A 20,741-nucleotide genomic window follows, 5' to 3' on the forward strand; every position below is an offset into this window, starting at 1 on the left:
TTCCTGTGGTTGGCTACAGCCACTTAAAAACATTTTGATGGATAACTAAATTTTAATTTCTTCAAAGGGGAATAGTGTATATAAATAAAATTGGTAAGGCAGAATGGGAACAGACTGCAAGGGACTCTGTGCCACATAAAATAATTTAGACTTTATTCTGTTGAAAGTTGGAAATCATGGAAGGCTTTTATTGATACTAAAAAATTAAATAATATTTATTCTTTTTACTATTAAAGATTACATTGTTATTATAGAAAATATGGAAAAATATGAAGAAAATAAATATCACAAGTACTCAGATGCCATCATTTATTTTTTGTGACTGAAAACATATACATATATGTAAAAAATAAATGTGGAGAATACAGTTACAATTAAGGGCAGGGCACTGACTTCCCAGCTCTGTGACCTTTTACAATAAGTAAACTTATAAGCCTCAGCTCCTTCATGGGTAAAAACTAGGATAATATTAGTATTAATATCTACCTCAGAGTTTTATGCCTGGCATTTAGTAAATGTGAACTATCATTCTGGTTGTTGTTAGATATCACATTTTAAATACAGCATATTGCTAATTTTTCTTTCCCTTAACATTATATTGATAGGATTTTTCTGTGAGAGGCTTTTAAATAGGGGAATAGCATAACCCAATTTTTGCTTTAAAAATAACTCTAGTGTGTAGAAAGGATTTGAGGCAGAAACTGAAAATTGAGACACAAATTAGAAGACTTCTATAATAATTCAGGCAAGAGATGATGAGGCACTAAACCATAAAAAGCTAGATCCATAAGTAAGGAGATAGAGAGAAGAGCATGGATTTAGGAGATAAAAAAAAAACTTGACAACTAATTGTGTATGAAAGAGGGGCACAGATAATTCCAAGGTCGGACATGAGGTGCTGGCTTAGATGACTGGATGGGAGTTGACACCTTCATAAGATAAGGTGTATTGGTGACTGGAATCGTTTTGGGAATAACCTTATTTTGGGATATTCTGGTTTGAGATATGTGGACATTGAGTCTAGTGCTCAGGACAGAGAAAGAGACTAGATATAAAAATGTGAAGCTCTGGGAGGGAGGGAGACGCAAGAGGGAAGAGATATGGGAACATATGTATATGTATAACTGATTCACTTTGTTATAAAGCAGAAACTAACACACCATTGTAAAGCAATTATACCCCAATAAAGATGTTAAAAAAAAAAAAAAAAGAGATTCCAGGGGGGAAAAAAAAAAAATGTGAAGCTCAACAGACTTCTGGAAGGACAAGAAAATGGTGTATGTAGAATAAGGAGAGTACAGCATTTACAGGATAGGTAGCAGAAGAATCTGGGAAGGACACTGAGTCTGAATGACCAGAGAAAAATGAGGAGATGCAGAGTACCAGAAGCAGAGGCCGCTAGCATAGAACTATTCTCTACTAAGTTTACTTGTGGAAAAAAAACAAAAAAAAAAGAGAGAGAGCTAAGAATTGAGGAGAAGGTGGAGGGAAGGTGCTATGAGAATGTATATCTGTGAGTGTTTTAAAAAGATCAGGATAGGGCTTCCCTGGTGGCGCAGTTGTTGAGAATCTGCCTGCCAATGCGGGGGACACGGGTTCGAGCCCTGGTCTGGGAGGATCCCACATGCCACGGAGCAACTAGGCCCGGGAGCCACAATTACTGAGCCTGCGCGTCTGGAGCCTGTGCTCCGCAACAAGAGAGGCCGCGATAGTGAGAGGCCCGTGCACCGTGATGAAGAGTGGCCCCCATTTGCCGCAACTAGAGAAAGCCCTCGCACAGAAACGAAGACCCAACACAGCCATAAATAAATAAATAAAAATTTTTTAAAAAAAGATCAGGATATTTTTAAGTGAGAGGTAAAGAGAAAGACTAACGGGGCTAACCAGTAGAACAAGATCCCACAGGCATCTGAGAATGATAGACAGTAGCATGGGTAAAGGATCTTAAGTGGCATTCAATAAATAATGACATAAATTTTAGTAGATGAAACTGATCAATGGCTGTGGGTCTTGAAGGCACAGCTTATAAAGTAACTAGTTGAAACCCAAGAAAAACATCAAATTTAAAAGACAAACTCCAAGTCACAGCATAGCAACAGCATAATGGATGCTTTAGATTCTTTTAATGAAATTACAGCATCCCTAATTTTAGCCAAAACAAGGAGACATTGTGTCAATATTTTATTAGATTTTTTTCCCTCTTTGATCTGTAAGGCAGGGGAATATTATCAATTTGTAAATCCTTCAGAAGCCAGCTCTGAAGAAATTCCAGTGCCTTTAATCAAGAGTGGCAATAAGAATGAGAATGAAACCTAGATTTCTTTCTACATACCAATTAACTTTATTGGACTAAAAAATTTTTAATAGCCTTATTGTTAAAACTTCAAATAGTTCAGAAGCACACAGATTCACATTCTTTATTACAGATCCAAGTGTTAGCATCTTCTATTAATTATTAACTTTCTTAAAATATGGGAAAGGTACCAGATTATTTTGGGTATTAAATAACCCTAGTTCACAATGAAAAAATTATTCCCTATTCAATTCTCTTTCAATCCTCTGATTACTTCAAGGACAGGGTCTCAGTTTGGTACTAATGTGCTAATCTAATGCTTGATCTGCTAATCTAATACTTGACAATTTCTATTTTTGACAGAGAACAGGTCTCAGTATCAGTCTTCAAAAGACAACACTACTTGGCTAGACTTTAATAATATATTTTATTTTCATTGATTTTATTTTGATCCTCTATTTCTGGAATGTGACACTGATTTTCTATTTAAGATAGTGATATAAAGTTTCCTTTTAAAATAAAATATATTTATGTAAAAATGATAAAGTTATTTATATAAACATACTAAGAAAATAATAGTATGGGAACTATACGGTAAAAAAATGGTGACCATAGTACACAAATGATAAAAACTGGGAGTCTACATTAAGTATGGATTTGGGGCCATCAATATTTTAAATTCAACTATCCACCAAAGAAGTCAAAATTGTATATGGACAATGGAACAACAGAATCACACTGACCTATGGCCTGTGAAGTAGGCCTGAGTAGTTAGTTTATATTATTAATATGTTTGGACTTCAGTTTGTAGACTTCATAGCAATTTATTAAAGATAATATTGATCTTCTCACAGCTTTTCTGATATTGAGTCCCTACCAACAAAATATATTCCATTTAAGTCAGATTTCAAAAGAAAATTTTCAGTAAACAAAAATGACTTATTTAAATTAATTCAAACTTTTTCTTCAATTATGCTTTCTGATTTATTTGGTCTGGAGTGGAGCATAGGCATTTCTTTTTTTTTTTTTTAAGCTTTCTATGTGATTTTGCTATGCAACCACTGCCCAAGTGAGGATTATAGTCTCCTACTTTTCTTTTCATAATGTGCTCCAAATGCTGAGTAGAGTAACTAATTCCTTAATGAATCTATTACTTGCTCTGGAACTTGCTTTTTAGAAAAGCAAGTTGGTAGCATCATATAGGTATTCATTTCTTTCCCCTTCAAATCTTTATCGAGGTTGGAGCATTTTATTACTGGCCACTAGTCACACAAAGTCTGATGGAGTTAATAATCCTATGAAAAATGTAGATAAACAGGAATCTTACTCACATATTTGACATATTCTTTCCACTGCTGCCACCACTGCATGGAGATGATAAACCAATTGTGTCCGGGTTGCAGACCATACCTGCTCTCTCGTTCTAACCATCCTCTGTACATACAAAAGAAATTCAGTACAACAAATGGTGTATAAAACATATGACCATGCACCTACAAATTATCATTAGAAATTTTTCAAAGGAAAAACATGAAACAGATATACTAGGGAGATGGCCACATTTTAAATTAGTGAAACACTGATAAGCCAATTTCTGGAGTCATAACACCACTATTAAGCCTCCAATTGATGTTTCAAATACAGCTTAAATGAGGAATAATTTAGTAACATACTAGTTACCCGAATTAAGTAAAGAACTCAATGATTTTGGTAAACTTACAGTCATGTGCAAACATCACCACAATCCAATTTTAGAACATTTCAGATACCCCCAAAAGATACTTTATGCCTATTTTTAGTCATTTTTTAGTCAAATTACTGCCCTCAGCCACAAGATACCACTAGTCTATTTTCTATCTCTTATAAATTTCCTTTTTATGAACATTTTGCAATTTTTAAATGGGCAAGGAACTTAAATAAATGGAATGTTATCACATTGTCTTTTATATCTGGCCTCTTTTACTTAGCATGTTTCTGACGTTCATCTATGTTGGAGTACATATCACTAGTTTGTGCTTTTTTATTACTGAATAATATTCCATAGGTATATTATTATATATATACATATATACACCATATTTTTTTTATCTATCTAACACCTGATAATTTGAAACTGGCCAGCTGTTTTCCAAAGTGGCTGCACCATTTAACATCCCCATCAGTTACTGTATGAGGGTTCTAGTTGCTCCACATTCTCACCAACACTTGTTATTGTCTGCCTTTTCTATCACAAATGTCCTAATGGGTGTGAAGTGGTGTCACACTGTGATTTTATTTTTAAGATTAATTTATTATTTATTTATTTTTATTGTAGTATAATTGCTTTACAATGTGTTAGTTTCTGCTGTACAATGAAGTGAATCAGCTATATGCATATCTACATCCCCTCCCTCTTGGACCTCCCTCCCATGCTCCCATCCCACCCATCTAGGTCATCACAGAGCACAGAGCTGAGCTCCCTGTGCTATACAGCAGGTTCCCACTAGCTATCTATTTTACACATGGTAGTGTATTTATGTCAAACTTCATCTCCCAGTTGGTCCCACCCTCCCCCCTTCCCCTGCTGTGTCCACATGTCCATTCTCTATGTCTATGTCTCTATTCCTGCCCTGCAAATAGGTTCATCTACCATTTTTCTAGATTCCACATATATACATGAATATATGACATTTGTTTTTCTCTTTCTAGCTTACTTCACTCTGTATGACAGCCTATAGGTCCAGCCACATCTCTACAAATGACCCAATTTCATCCCTTTTTCTGGCTGAGTAATATTCCATTGCATATATGTACCACATCTTCTTTATCCATTCATCTGTCATTGGTTGTTTCCATGTCCTGGCTATTGTAAACAGTGCTACAATGAACATTGTGGTACATGTGTCCTTTTGAATTATGGCTTTCTCAGGATATATGCCCAGTAGTGGGATTGCTGGGTCATATGGTAGCTCTATTTTTAGTTTTTTAAGGGACCTCCATACTGTTCTCCATAGTGGCTGAATCAATTTACATTCCCACCAACAGTGCAAAAGGGTTCCCTTTTTTCCACACCCTCTCCAGCATTTATTGTTTTGATGATGGCCATTCTGACCAGTGTGAAGTGATACCTCACTGTAGTTTTGATTTGCATTTCTCTAATAATTAGTGATGTTGAGAATCTTTTCGTGTGCCTCTTCATCTGTATGTCTTCTTTGGTAAAATGTCTATTTAGGTCTTCTGCCCATTTTTTAATAGGGTTGTTTGTTTTTTGGATATTGAGCTCCATGAGCTGTTTGTATATTTTGGAGATTAATCCTTTGTTTATTGCTTCATTTGCAAATATTTTCTCCCATTCTGAGGGTTGTCTTTTCGTCTTGTTTATGGTTTCCTTTATTTATTTTTGGATGCATCAGGTCTTAGTTATAGCACGTGGGATCTTTGTTGCAGTGCTCGGGCTTCTCTCTAGTTGTGGCCTGTGGGTTTTCTCTTCTCTAGTTGTGGCATGCAGGCTCTAAGGTGCATGGGCTCTGTAGTTGTGGTGAGTGGGCTCTGTAGTTGTGGCATGTGGGCTTAGTTGCCCCATGGCATGTGGGATCTTCGTTCCCTGACCAGGGATCGAACTCACGTCCTCTGCATTGTAAGGCTGATTCTTTACCACTGGACCACCAGGGAAGTCCCCACACTGCGATTTTTAAGACACTATTCTTATTGAGGAGAAATTCATATAACATAAGATGGTTGTTTGTTGCACATTTTAAATGTACTAAATGCCACTGAATTGTATACTTAACAATCGTTTTTTTTTTTTAACATCTTTATTGGAGTATAATTGCTTTACAATTGTGTGTTAGTTTCTACTGTGTAACAAAGTGAATCAGCTATACATATACATTTATCCCCATTTCTCCTCCCTCTTGCGTCTCCCTCCTACCCTCCCTATCCCACCCCTCTAGGTGGACACAAAGCACCGAGCTGATCTCCCTGTGACATTTGGCTGCTTCCCACTAGCTATCTATTTTACATTTGGTAGTGTACATATGTCCATGCCACTCTCTCACTTCATCACAGCTTACCCTTCCCTCTCCCCATGTCCTCAAGTCCATTCTCTACATTTGCGTCTTTATTCCTGTCCTGCCCCTAGGTTCCTCAGAACCATTTTTTTTGGTTTAGATCCATATATATGTGTTAGCATACGGTATTTGTTTTTCTCTTTCTGACTCACTTCACTCTGTATGACAGTCTCTAGGTCCATCCACCTCATTACAAATAACTCAATTTAATTTCTTTTTATGGCTGAGTAATATTCCATTGTATACGTTTGCCACATCTTCTTTATCCATTCATCTGTCAATGGACACTTAGGTTGCTTCCATGTCCTGGCTATTGTAAATAGTGCTGCAATGAACATTGTGGTACATGACTTTTTTTTTTTTTTTTTTTGCGGTACGCGGGCCTCTCACTGTTGTGGCCTCTCCTGTTGCAGAGCACAGGCTCTGGACGGGCAGGCTCAGCGGCCATGGCTCACGGGCCCAGCCGCTCCGTGGCATGTGGGATCTTCCCGGACTGGGGCACGAACCCGTGTCCCTTGCATCGGCAGGCGGACTCTCAACCACTGCGCCACCAGGGAAGCCCCATGACTCTTTTTGAATTATGGTTTTCTTAAGGTATATGCCCAGTAGTGGGATTGCTAGGTCATATGGTAGTTCTAGTTTTTTAAGGAACCTCCATACTGTTCTCCATAGTGGCTGTATCAATTTACATTCCCACCAACAGTGCTACAATTGTTAATTTTATGCTTTGTGAAGCATAAAATTCTCCAAAAATTCTCCATAAAATTCTCCAAAACATTTTCATACATCCCAACTAATCAGTTATTTTCTATTACCCTCTTCCCCCAGCCCTTGACAATCACCAATCTGCTTTCTGTACCAATAGATTACCTATTCTGGATATTTCATATATTTCATATATATCAGGGGGCCCCAACCCCCAGGCCATGGACCAGTATTGGTCCATGGCCTGTTAGGAACCGGCCACACAGCAGGAGGTGAGTGGCGGGTAAGCGAGCAATGCTTCATCTGCCGCTCCCCATCGCTCGCATTACCGTCTGAACCATCACTCACATTACTGCCTGAAGCACTCTCCCCCCACCCCACCCCCCGAGTCTGTGCAAAAATTGTCTTCCACGAAACCAGCCCCTGGTGCCGAAAAGGTTGGGGACCACGGATATAAATGGAATCATATAATATGTGACCTATTGTGTCTGGCTTCTTCATTTGTGAGGTTCATCCATGATGTAGCATGTATGAGTACATCATTCCTTTTTATGGCTAATATTTCATGGCATAGATATACATTTTGTTTATTCATTCATCTACTGGTTGATATTTGGGCTGTTTCCACCTTATGGCTATTGTGAATAGTGCTGATATAAACATTTGGCTACAAGTATTTGAGTGTCTATTTTCAATTGTTTTAGGTATATACCTAGAAGTGGAATTGCTCGATTATGTGGTAATTCCACATTGAAGAAGTACCAACTTATCTTCTAAAGCAGCTACACCATTTTACAATTCTACCAGTGATGCAATGAGGATCCCAAATTCTCCACATCATCAAAAAATTTATTTTCCATTTTAAAAATTAAAAATACCCTAGTAGGTGCAAAGTGGAATTTCATGTGGTTTTGAACTGCAAAATTTCCTTAATGACTAATGTTTTTGAGCATCTTTTCAACTGCTGGATAACCACTTGTATATCAACTCTGAAGAAATGTGTATTCAAGTCCCTTGCCCATTTTAAAATTGAGTTATCTTTTGGTTGGTGAGCTGTAGGAGTTCTTTAAATATTCTACTTACTTGACCCTTGTCAGATCTATGATTTACAAATATTATGTCTCATTCTGTAGGCTTTCTTTTCACTTTCTTGACAATGCCCTTTGATGAACAGTTTTTTAATTTTGATGAAGCCAAATTTATCCATTTTTTTTCTTTGGTTGCTTATGCTTTGGGGGTCATGTATAAGAATTAATTTCAAAATCGAAATCATTCTTGGAGAAATATTTTTGCAGGATAGAATTCTTGTTTTTTCTTTCAGCACTTTAAATCTTATTGAGGATCCATTGTATGTGATAAGTAGCTTCTCTCTTGCTGCTTTCAAAATTCTGTCCCTGGCTTCTGACAACTTGATGATAATGTGTCTTCATGTGGATCTCTTAGAGTTTAACCCTGCAGTTCAATGAGCTTTTTGAATGTTTAGGTTCTTGTCTTTTATCAAATTTGGTAAGTTTTTTCTTCAAGTATTCTGTCACTTCCTCTCCTCTCCTTCTGGGATTCCCATCACGTGAATGCTTGCTGCTATTTCACAGGTCTCCTAGGCTCTGTTCATCTTCCTTCATTCTTTTTCCTTTCTACCCCTCAGTCTGGGATAGTTCAATTGAACTACCTTTAAATTTGCTGATTCTTTCTTCTATCTACTCAAATCTGGTGGTGAACCTCTCTACTGAATTTTTCATTTTGCTTATTGTACTTTTCAGCTCCAGAATTTGTGCTTGGTTCCTTTTTATACTTTCTCTTTACTGATATTATCTGTTTGTCCATACATCATTCTCCTCGTTATTTTAACCTCTTTGTTCATGGTTTCCAGCAGCTTTCTGAACATATTTAAGATAGTTGATTAAAATCTTTGTCTACAAAGTCCAATGTCTGTGCTCCCTTAGAGACAGTTTCTGTTAATTTCTTTTATGAATGTGCAATGGACTTTCTTGTTTTGCTGCATGGTTCATAATTTTTGTTGAAAACTAGACCTTTTGAATATTATAATGTGGCAACTCTGGAAATCTGATCCTCCCCCCGCCCCCGCTGGTTTTTGTTGCTTGCTATAGTGTTTGTTCAGTGACATTCCTAAACTATTTTTTGTAAAGTCTGTTATATGTTGTCTCTGAAGTCTCTCTTCACTTCACTTGTGTTCAGCTAGTGTTTTGAGAGAGATTTCCTTGAATGGCAGGAGCGAGGGGAGAGGGAGAGAAAAGGAATAGTAGGGGGAAAAAAAAGAGGGAGGAGGAGAGGAAGAATAGGGAGGAGGGGATGGAGGAGGGCAGGGTGAGGAGAGGAAGAAGATGAGGAGGAAACAAAAACCACTCCTGTCTTTACAGAATAGCTCTGTGCTGGGAAATTCTTCAATGCTTATCCAGGCTCTTTACAGCTGCCTTAGCCTTCATTTTATACATGCCCTCAGTCTAGAGATTAGCCAGAGGTGAAAACATAGGGGTATTCTCAGGTCTATTCTGAGCATGCATCTTGCCACAAGTATGTGCAAGGCTTTCTAAATTTGCTAGTATACATAAGTGTGCTTTCAAATGCTCTAATTTTCCAAGGAAACTCTCTCCAGCTTCTCCTCCTAGACTTTTGGCACTCTGTTGTACAGCTCAACTATAATCTTTTGCCCCAGGTGGTTACGGTTTGTTCATTTGCTTTACAATATTTTTGAGGAATGCCCACTGTTTTTCCAGCCTGGTTAAGTTCTCAGTTAGGCATACCAGAGATGAACTCCTTGTGTCAGTTCTTCAAATAAACCCAGACAGGTTAGAACAAACACACACAAATCTTTGTGAACATGGTGTGCTCTGTTCCATGTGAAACCAAGCACAGGTGCCTAAACCAGGAACATGGGTTGCCATCTTCAAGACTGACAATGAACCAGATAAGGGCAAATATAATTGCCAGAGTTTTCCTATTGCTTTTTCAGTTGGCCTTTTTTTAAAATCCAGCATTTGCTTAGTTGCTATAAACCTTCAACTCTTTTTGAGAGTTCTAACAAAGTTTGTTTTGACAGTTTTTCCTTTATTTTTCACTGTTTCTGTGGAAAGACAGGCTCTTGGAACTATACCAGTTTCACTGAGTCACTGCTATCATTGTGCTTTTAATTTGCCTTCCCTGAAAATGCATGGGTGTACTAGCCATTCATTCATATATATTTAGTGAAATGCCTATTCAAGCTTTTTGCATATTTTACTTGGATTTAAAAATGTTGTAACACTCACTTATATAACCTGGAAACAAGTCCTTTACTGAATAAATGATATGCAAATATTTTCTCCCAGTCTCTGTGTTAATGGTGTCTCTTGAAACTTGAAAGTTTTTAATTTTGACTATGTCCAATTTATCAAAACAAATTCATTTATGGATTGTGCTTTTGGTGTTATATCTAAGAAATCCTTGGCAATACCAATCACAAAGACTTTCTATTGTTTTTCTCCAGAAGTGTTATAGTTTTAGTTTTTATGTTTAGGTCTATGGGATCCATTTGGACTACATTGTTTTTGCATGGTATAGGTAAGGATCTAAATCTTTTCAAGGTGGATATCCAACTATTCCCACACAATCTGTTGAAAAGACAACCCTTTCTCCATTACATTTTGTTGGCAAATTTGTAGGAAATTAATTGACCAAATATATAAAGGTTTATTTCTAAACTGTCAGTTCAGCTTGATTGACCTGTGCGTCTGTCCATGTGCCAGTACCACACTACCTTGATTAATGCAGCCTTACAGTAAGTTTGAATTCAGGAAGTTCAGGAAGTTCTCCAAGTTGTTTAGGCTAATCTGATTTCTTTGTGTTTCTATATGAAAATTAGGAATATCTTGTCAGTTTCTACAAAAAAGCTAGGATTTTGATTGGTATTGTGTTGAATCTATAAATCAGTTTGGAAGAATTATCTTGACAGTACTGAGTTTTCAAACACATGAACACGGAAAGTCTCTTCATTTACAAAGATTTTAATTTCCCTCAGCCTGGCTTTGTAGTTAGTTTTCAGTGCACAAGTCTCACACTTCTTTTGTTAAATTTGTTTCCTAGGATTTTATTTATTTTGATTCTATTGAGAAAGGAACTAGAGTCTTAATTTTAACTTTACTTTCAAATTATTCAGTGTTAGTAAATAGCAATTCAATTGATTTTTTATATTGGTTTTGTATCCTACAACCTTGTTGAACTAATTAATTCTAATAGATTTTCCGTGAATTCTTTAAGAGTTAGAATCTATGTCTGCAAATAGGAACGGTTTTACTTCTTCCTTTATAATCTGGATGACTTTAAAAAATTTATTTATTTAATCTTACCTGATTTCACTGGCTAGAACCTCTAATACAAAGGTGATAGATGTGGTGAGAGCAAGCATCCTTGCCTTTGTCCTGATCTTATGGGAAGTCTTCAGTGTTCCAACCATTAGATATATCAGTTGTAGGTTTTTCCAGAAATCTTTATCAGGTTAACAAATTTCCATTCCCCAAAGGTTTCTTTGAATGTGCATAGTTGTGTTCCAATAAAACTTTGTTTGTGTACCCTGAGATTAGAGTTTCATTTAATTGTAAAGTGTCCCAAATTATTAATCCCCATTTGATGGTTTTCAAACATTTAAAAATGTAAAGTAACATTTTTAGCTTGCAGGCTGTATAAAAATCAGGTAGCATTCCCAAGTTAGCCAAAGGGCCAGAGTATGAAAACCCATGGCCTAGAATACAGTCTGTCCTAGACTGTATTCCATGTGCACTTGAATATGTATTCTGCTGTTTGCTGGGTAGACTGTTCTGTTACTGGGTGCATATATATTTACAATTGTTATATCTTCCTGATGAATTGAAACTTTTATCATTATAAAATGTCTGTCTGTAGTAACATTTTTTTGCATAAAAGCCATTTTAATTGTAATATCAGTATAGCCACTCCAGCTCTCTTATGATTACTATCTGCATGGTTGCATCTTTTTCATCCTTTTATTTTCAATCTATTTGTGTCTTTAAATCTCAAGTACAAATCATCCACAATTTATGATGGGGTTATGGCACGATAAACTCATCATAAGTTGAAAATATCTTAAGTTGAAAATGTATTTAATACACATAATCTGCTGAACATCATAGATTGATTAGTTTCGGCTACCTTAAACGTGCTCAGAACACTTATATTAGCTTACAGTTGAGCAAAATCATCTAACACAAAACCCATTTTATAATTCAGTGTTGAATATCTCATGCAATTTATTGAATATTATACTGGAAGTGAAAAACACAATGGTTGCATTAGTATAGAATGGTTGTAAGTGTACTGGTTGCTTACCCTTGTGATTAAGTGGCGGACTGGAAGCTGCAGCTCACTGCTGTTGCCCAGCATTACAAGAGAGTATTGTACCACATATCAGTAGCTCAGAAAAAGATCAAAATTCAAAATATGGTTTCTACTAAACATGTTATTGCTTTTGAACCATGATAAAGTCAAAAAATCATAACTCAGGGACTGTCTGTAGTTGGATTTAAAAAGATTCAGTCTATCTTTAGCTTTTGATTAGAGCGTTTAATTCATTATTATTTAAGGTAATTATTGGTTTGGATTTATGCCTACTATTTAGTTATTTGTTTTCTATTTATTTCAATTTTTTTTTTTTTTTTGCGGTACGTGGGCCTCTCACTGTTGTGGCCTCTCCCGTTGCGGAGCACAGGCTCCGGACGCGCAGGCTCAGCAGCCATGGCTCACGGGCCCAGCCGCTCCGCAGCATGTGGGATCCTCCCGGACCGGGGCACGAACCCGTGTTCCCTGCATCGGCAGGCAGACTCTCAACCACTGCGCCACCAGGGAAGCCCTCAAGTATTTTTATTTGTTCCTCTATTCCTCCTTTACTTCCTTTTTTGCATTAAATAGATATTTTCTAGTATATCACTTTAATTTTTTTTAAGAAACCATATTTTGGGATTATTTTCTTAGTTGCTGCTCTAGAGTTACAATATGGATCTTAACATATTCTACTTCAGATTAACTCTAAATTATTGCAGTGAAATATAGAAACCTTACTCAAATATAGCTCTGCCTCCTACTCTTTTTGTATTATTATTGTCACACATTTTCTGTTACAAAAACAATTTTTAAATCACTATCTCATTAATTTTAAATTAGTAAAAAGAAACAGAAAATATATATTTATACTGTCTTTTATTAACTATGTAATTATGTTTACTGGTGCTCTATATTTCTTTGTGTGGAGTCAAATTACCAAGTGTCTGGTGTCATTTCCTTTCAGCCTGAAGAAGTTTCTTTAGCATTTATCTTAGGACATGTTTACTAGCAACAAATTCAGTATTTATATTTACCTTCATTTCTGAAAGATAGTTCTGCTGGATAAAGAATTCTGGATTGACAGTTTTTCCCCTTTCAGCATTTTATTTTATTTTTATTTATTTTTTATTATTTTTATTTTTTGTGGTACGCAGGCCTCTCACTGTTGTGGCCTCTCCCGTTGCAGAGCACAGGCTCCGGGTGCGCAGGCTCAGCGGCCATGGCTTACGGGCCTAGCCGCTCCACGGCATGTAGGATCTTCCTGGACCAGGGCGCGAACCCGTGTCCCCTGCATTGGCAGGCGGACTCTCAACCACTGCGCCACCAGGGAAGCCCCCTTTCAGCATTTTAAATGCCATCCCACTGGCTACTGACCTCCATCTTTTAAGAACGTCAGCTGTTGACTTGGGGTTGCTGTCTACAAAAGAAGTCATTCTTCTCTTCCTGCTTTGAAGATCTTCTCTTTGCCTATAGCTTTGAACAGTTTGACCATGTGTCTAGATATGAATCTCTTTATGTTTCACTTACTTGCAGTTCACTGGAATTCTTGAATTACTGATTTTCAACACATTTTGGAAGGTTCAGCCACTAATTTGTCAAATATTTTTCTCTGCTCTTTTCTCTCTCCCTCCTTTCCTTCTGGAACTTCCATTACGTTTATGTTGGTATACTTATTTCTGGCATTCCATATGTCTCTGAAGTGCTGTTCACTTTTATTTATTCTTTTGTTTCTGTTCTTCATATTCGAAAAATCTATTGGTTTATATTATATTTTGCTGGTTATTTCTCTGTCGGTTCAAATCTGCTGTGAATTTTTGTTTCACTTACTGTACTTTTCAACTCCGGAATTTCTATTGGCTTCTCTTTTAAAATTTCTGTCTCTTTACTGATATTTTGTATTTAAGCAGTCATTGTCATGATACTTTAATTCTTTAAACAAAGCTTACTTTAGTTCTTTGAAAACACTTACATTCAAATACTGCTTTGAAGTCTGCGTACTAAGTCTAACATCAGTGGCCACCTCAGAGACAGTTTCTATCAACTAGTTTTCCCTCCGTATACGGGTCATATTTTCCTATTCTGTTGAATGTCTTGTAATTTTTTGTTATCGAAAATCAGACATATTTGATAATATATTTCAGCAACTCTGGATTCTGACCGCCCCCCCGTGTGTTCTTCCTTGTGACTTCCAGAACTAATTCTGTAGAGTCTGTCTCTTCTGCAAGTATAAGGCTGCTCAGTTTTATTATTATTTTTAAATATTTATTTATTTATTTTATTTTTGGCTGCATTGGGTATTAGTTGTGGCATGCAGGATCTTCGTTTAGGCATGTGGGATCCTCCGCTGTGGCACACGGGCTGCTCCGTGTTGCAGCATGTGGGCTTCTCTCTAGCTGTGGCGCATGGGCTCCAGAACGCATGGACTCTCTAGTTGTGGTGCCTGGGCTCTCTAATTGTGGCCCGTGTGCTCAGTAGTTGTGGCACGCGGGCTTAGTTGCCCCACGGCATGTGGGATCTTAGTTCCCCGACCAGGGATCAAACCTACGTCCCCTGCATTGGAAGGCAGACTTAACCACTGGACCACCAGGGAAGTCCCAGTTTTATTATTATTTCTTATATTTATTTTTAAGCCTGGATTTCTTGGGAAGAGCATAACTTACTTGCCAGCCAATGACTGGTGAGAGGCTGTGCTTAAACATCTGGAGCCACTTGCACCTTTTCTCTGATGGATCTGTGTTCACCATTTGAGAAACACATGCAAAGTTCAGAAAGGTTACAAACCTTCTCTGTGCAAGGGAAGGCTTTTACTTTCTGCATGTGCAAGGATTCCCATTAAACCAGGAATGAATAGACATCTAAGGCTCGCTTTGGTGTCTTCTGAGCTTGCATGTAGTCTTGTATATACTAGCAGCCTTCCAAATCATTTAGAATATGGGGAAGTTTACTCACTATGGTTATCTTGTTCTCTGGATGTCTTTGTTAAAATTTTGACTGGGCTGTCCATCTGCTGCTTCCCTTAACCAGTACCTCAACCCCAAGCTAGCGATGTTCCCTGATTGTTTGCCACCATGTAATCTCTACTGTTTTTTACAATATTTTTATAAGATTGTTTATATTCTTATTTTCTTTTTTTGCTTTCATTTTTTAATTGAAGTATAGTCAATTTATAATGTTGTGTTAGTTTTAGATGTACAGCAAAGTGATTCAGATATATATATATATATATATATATATATACACATATACCTTTCAGATTCTTTTCCATCATAGATTATTACAAGATATCAAATATAGTTCCCTATACAGCAGGCCCTTGTTGTTTATCTATTTTATATACAGTAGTGTGTATATGTTAATCCCAAACTTCTAATTCCACCCCCCACCCCCATTTTTTTTTTACAATTCTCTTGGCCAGGCACTCAGCCCTGCTCTACTGCAAATCAAGTCAGCCCTCTCTGGCCTGCCCTGGTAAAACTATCATGCAGATCTGTTGGATGGGAGGGCATGGGAACAGTCTCAGGTAGAAATACTACAGAATCCCATTATTCTTACCAAGGTTTAGTAGTTTTTCTTGAATAAATGCTTCTCAATTTGTTGAATAACTCTGTTCAGTTTTCAGAGTCCTGAAATGGTTGGCTGACAATTTTGCCCAGTTGCTTTTCGGGGAGAGAATTTGCTGAGATCTTCACTCAGCCATTGCAGAAATCATGATACTGATTTTTAAATTAATTAATTAATTAATTTTTTTTACTGTTTTGGGTCTTCATTGCTGCGTGTGGGCTTTCTCTGGTTGCAGCGAGCGGGGGCTGCTCTTTGCTGCAGTGCGGTACGGAGGCTTCTCATTACGGTGGCTTCTCTTGTTGCAGAGCAGGGGCTCTAAGCACGTAGGCTCAGTAGTTGTGGCACATGGGTTCTAGAGCACAGGCTCAGTAGTTGTGGCACACGGGCTTAGCTGCTCTGCAGCATGTGGGATCTTCCCAGACCAGGGATTGAACCTGTGTCCCCTGCATTGGCAAGCGGATTCTTAACCACTGCACCACCAGGGAAGTCCATGATACTGATCTTTAAAAAAAGTACTGATTCTTTAAGTTAGCGACAAATATTTCTTTCTTTCTTTTTTTTTTTGAGACAAATATTTCTTTCACTTCATTGCCTATGTAACAACCTGACTCATCCTTTATTTATTTTAAAATATTTATTTATTTATTATTTATTTTAGCTGTGCTGGGTCTTAGTTGCAGCACGTGGGATCTTTAGTTGTAGCAGGCAGACTTCGTAGCTGCGGCATGCGGCTCTTAGTTGTGGCATGCGAACTCTTTAGTTGTGGCATGCGTGCAGGATCTATTTCCCCAATCAGGGATTGAATCCGGGCCTCTTGCATTGGGAGTGTGGAGTCCTACCCACTGGACCACAAAGGAAGTTCCTCATCCTTTACTTTTTATTAAAAAAAAATTTTTTTTTGAAGATCTAGTTCAGTTTATTCAATGATTCATGAATCAGGTAGCATCCCGTCTAGCAACTAGAGGTGTGATTCCCTGACTCATCCATCAAAAACCATCACAGTAAAATGAATTTTTGACGTGAAAAATGGAGGCAAAATAAAACAAAACTCAGAAATCCAAATGAAATAAAAAATTTGGAACCTAGGATTTAAAATTCAGATTTATTGAAAAATACAGAAAGCAGTAGTGTTTTTAATGAAAAAAGTCCTAGACTTGATTCTGCCACCTCCATGTAATTTTAGGTAACTTCCTCGACTTTTGTGAATCTCAGTTTTCTCTTTTACAAAATGGGATGATGAAATTAATTTCATGCAGTTATTCTGAGGACTAGATGAAATAACCCAAGTGGAAGTATTTTGCAAAGGACAAAGTTTTATAAAAATATAAGATTATCTCAACATTATATTTTTAAATAGGGTTGCTATGAACATTTGCAAAATAATTAAGCCAAGAAATATATATACAGTTTACACAGCATTCTTAATATCTATGCTAAGTCATAATGACTTAAGAAGATATTAGTATAATATGAAATTATATTGCAGTGCTGTCAGAAAAAAAAGCTACTGCAGCTACATAAAAGCCTTTTAGTATTTCCTTACACTATCTCATTTGTACACTTCAATGTATTTTTAATTTTTATTTTACGAGAGTTAAACATTAGAGAAAATCAAGCAACACTGTCAACATCTGTAAACTGTAAATAAGAAGAAGTCTTCTGAGTATGAAAATTAAAAAGACTACACAAGACTACAGTTTTTAGGAAAACAACATTTTAAAAAAAATATATATTTACTACTTCAACTAACCTAAATCTCAATTGGCACTGCCTATTTAAATGTGACTATGTAATCTTGTTCTCTGGTGTTCCCAACAACTGTTTCAGTAAAATCTCTTTTATCCATTAGTCCAAAGCCAAAAGAAACTACTAAAAAAGTAGTTATACACACTACTTTAGGAAAAAGTCAAGTGACAAACTATATGTTGAGACTTTATTCTAAAAGCAAAGTTTAGTAGAGATTCAGTCATATTTCTAAAACTTTCTATATAAACATGTAGTATAATAGTAATCCTAAAGCAATGAAAGATACTTAAGGTATTAAAAATTGAATTATAACTATAAAAATATACAGGCTCATTAACCCAGGTATATGACTTCAATAATTCTGCCTAAGTAAATCCCTAATCAAAGGCTTATAGACTTTATTACTAAATTGTTCCAATATACTTATGTTAAAGAAAAATAGAGATAAAATTAGGGGATGAATAGGACCTATTAGCCAATCATTTAAATTATAAGAGGATTTTATTGATAAATACAAGTGTCATTTTATATTATCTGCAGTGGAAATGTAAGCAGAAAGTAAAACTATATTTCAGAATACTCTCATTTTTGTAAAAAATTTACAAATTCCATCAGAGGTATATACGTATGTGCATATGTGATAGAGTGTCAATAGTGCAACCATCAACAAAATGAAAAGGCAGCCTATAAAATGGGAGCAAATATTTGCAAACCACATATTTGATAAGGGGTTAATATCCAAAATATACAAAGAACTCATATAATTCACTAGCAAAAAACCAAAACAATCCAATTAAAAAAATGGGCAAAGAAAAAAAAAATGGGCAACGGACCTGAATAGACATTTTTCTAAAGAAAACATACTAATGGCCAATGGCTACATGAAAAGGTGCTCAACATCACTAAAAATGAGGGAAATACAAATCAAAACCACAATGAGATATCATCTCACATCTTTTAGGATGGCTATTATAAAAAAGATAAGAGATAACAAATGCTGGCAAGGATGTAGAGAAAAGAAACCCTTGTACATTGTTGGTGGGAATGTAAACTGATACAGCCATCACGGAAAACAGTGTGGAGGTTTCTCAGGAAATTAAAAATGGAACTACCATATGATCCAGCAATCCCACTCCCGGGTATATATCCAAAGGAAACGAAATCATTATCTTGAGGAGACAGCTCTATTCCCAAGTTCATTGCAGTATTATTCACACTAGCCAAGGTATGGAAACAATCTTAAGTGTCCCAAAACGGATGAATGGATAAAGAAAATGTGGTGTTTTTATATATATAAAATGGAATTTTATTCAGCCTTAAAAGAGAAGGAAATCATGTCATTTACAAAAACATGGATGAAGCTGGAGGGCATTAAGCTAGGTGAAATAAGCCAGACAGAGAAAGACAAATACTGCATGATATAAAAAAAAAAAAAGTCAAATTCAGAAACTGAAGAGGAAAGTGGCTGCCAGGGGCTGGGAGAAACAGAGGTCGGTAAAAAGGTACAAATTTCCATTATAAGATATATAAGGTCTTCAAATCCAATGTGATATAGTTGATAACAATCTATTATATAAATGAAACCTGCTAAGACAGCAGAACTTAAATGTTCTCACCCCCACCCCCAAAAGGTAAATAAATATGTGAGCTGATGATGATGGTGTGTTAATTAACTCAATGGGTGGAATCCTTTCATAATGTATACAATATATCAAGTCACCACATTGTACACTTTAAATATCTTAACCCAATCCCTTGGTTAGGAAGTTAGTTTAACAAAAAATTTCATTATGTAACTGTTTTGGAGAAACAAAGTGCTATTGTAATGATAACGTTAAAATGGGACATGCTGTTACTCAGTAACAATATATTTCAGGTGTCAGAAATTTCAACTATATAATGAAAAATGTACAGATTGAAACTACAAACTTACCTAATAATTTGTCCTTCCTCTTCTGGAGTAGCTGGTCTTAACCCCAGAACTATGTGACATACCTAGAGATAAAAGTGGTAAATTAAACTTCTTTGGTGCCAATGACTGGACTATAGACTATTTCACATTCTCTGTATGAGATCCATATTCTAGATGGGAATCTAAATCAGCAATAGCTTTCAATTGATGAATTATCAATGATCCACTTAAGCAAATCTGAACTTTAAACTTAAATTTTCTGTTCTGTTGTTTCTTTTTAAACAAACCATTGCAATGGAAGGCAATTTCCAAATCTCTGCGTGATAAAAAAGAGACAGAGAGAGAGAGAGAGACAGAGACAGAGAAAGGAAGAAAGGAAGAAAAGGAGAAAGAAAGGAAGAAACTACTTTTCAGAATATTTCATTAACACTATATATCTTAATTATCTCACATAGAGAATATTACTTCCTTTCCTGAAATCTGAAGAGTATACCATGGCACCTGGGCAGAGAGGTGAAGGGGAGATGAAAAGGACACAGAAAATGAAGGATAATGGTGGCATTTCAATTTGAACAACTCTAAGAAAAACATTATTGCCACTAGTGCTAAATATGCTTTTTTTTTTTTTTTTTTTTTTTGTGGTACGCGGGCCTCTCACTGTTGTGGCCTCTCCCATTGCGGAGCACAGGCTCTGGACGTGCAGGCTCAGCAGCCATGGCTCATGGGCCCAGCCGTTCCGTGGAATGTGGGATCTTCCCAGACCAGGGCACGAACCCGTGTCCCCTGCAACGGCAGGCGGACTCTCAACCACTGCGCCACCAGGGAAGCCCTAAATATGCTTTTTAAGGCTCATTTTCTCCTCAACTTATTTGCCTTCTCTAAATATCATCACAAAAGATATGATTTTTCCCCCAACATTTAACATGAAAATTTTCAAAAATACAGAAAAGTTGAAAGAATTTTACACTGAACACCTCATTCCCATCACCTAAGTCTAACATTAACATTTTTATTATACTTAATCTATTCATCCCTCAATTCATCATCTTTTTACATGCATTTCAAAGTAAATTATAGCTATTAGTACAGCTCCCTGTAAATACATCAGCATGCCTGTTTATAGTTTTGTTTACATTTTGAGGTA

General features: G+C 36.5%; 1 protein-coding gene across 2 annotated transcripts in view; it reads right to left on the minus strand.

Annotated features, from left to right (window-relative positions):
• USP32 (ubiquitin specific peptidase 32) overlaps positions 1-20,741 on the minus strand; it is a 197,998-nt gene that overhangs the window by 43,888 nt on the left and 133,369 nt on the right. For both annotated transcript variants that reach the window (XM_004271728.4, XM_033431615.2), the window contains exons 11-12: positions 19,619-19,680; positions 3,625-3,727 (exon numbers count right to left, since the gene is read on the minus strand). In XM_004271728.4, coding sequence (XP_004271776.2) covers positions 3,625-3,727; positions 19,619-19,680 — 165 coding nt within the window. The remainder of the gene's footprint in view (positions 1-3,624; positions 3,728-19,618; positions 19,681-20,741) is intronic.

This window comes from Orcinus orca, chromosome 19 (assembly GCF_937001465.1).
Source record: "Orcinus orca chromosome 19, mOrcOrc1.1, whole genome shotgun sequence".
NCBI classification, from domain to species: domain Eukaryota; kingdom Metazoa; phylum Chordata; class Mammalia; order Artiodactyla; family Delphinidae; genus Orcinus; species Orcinus orca.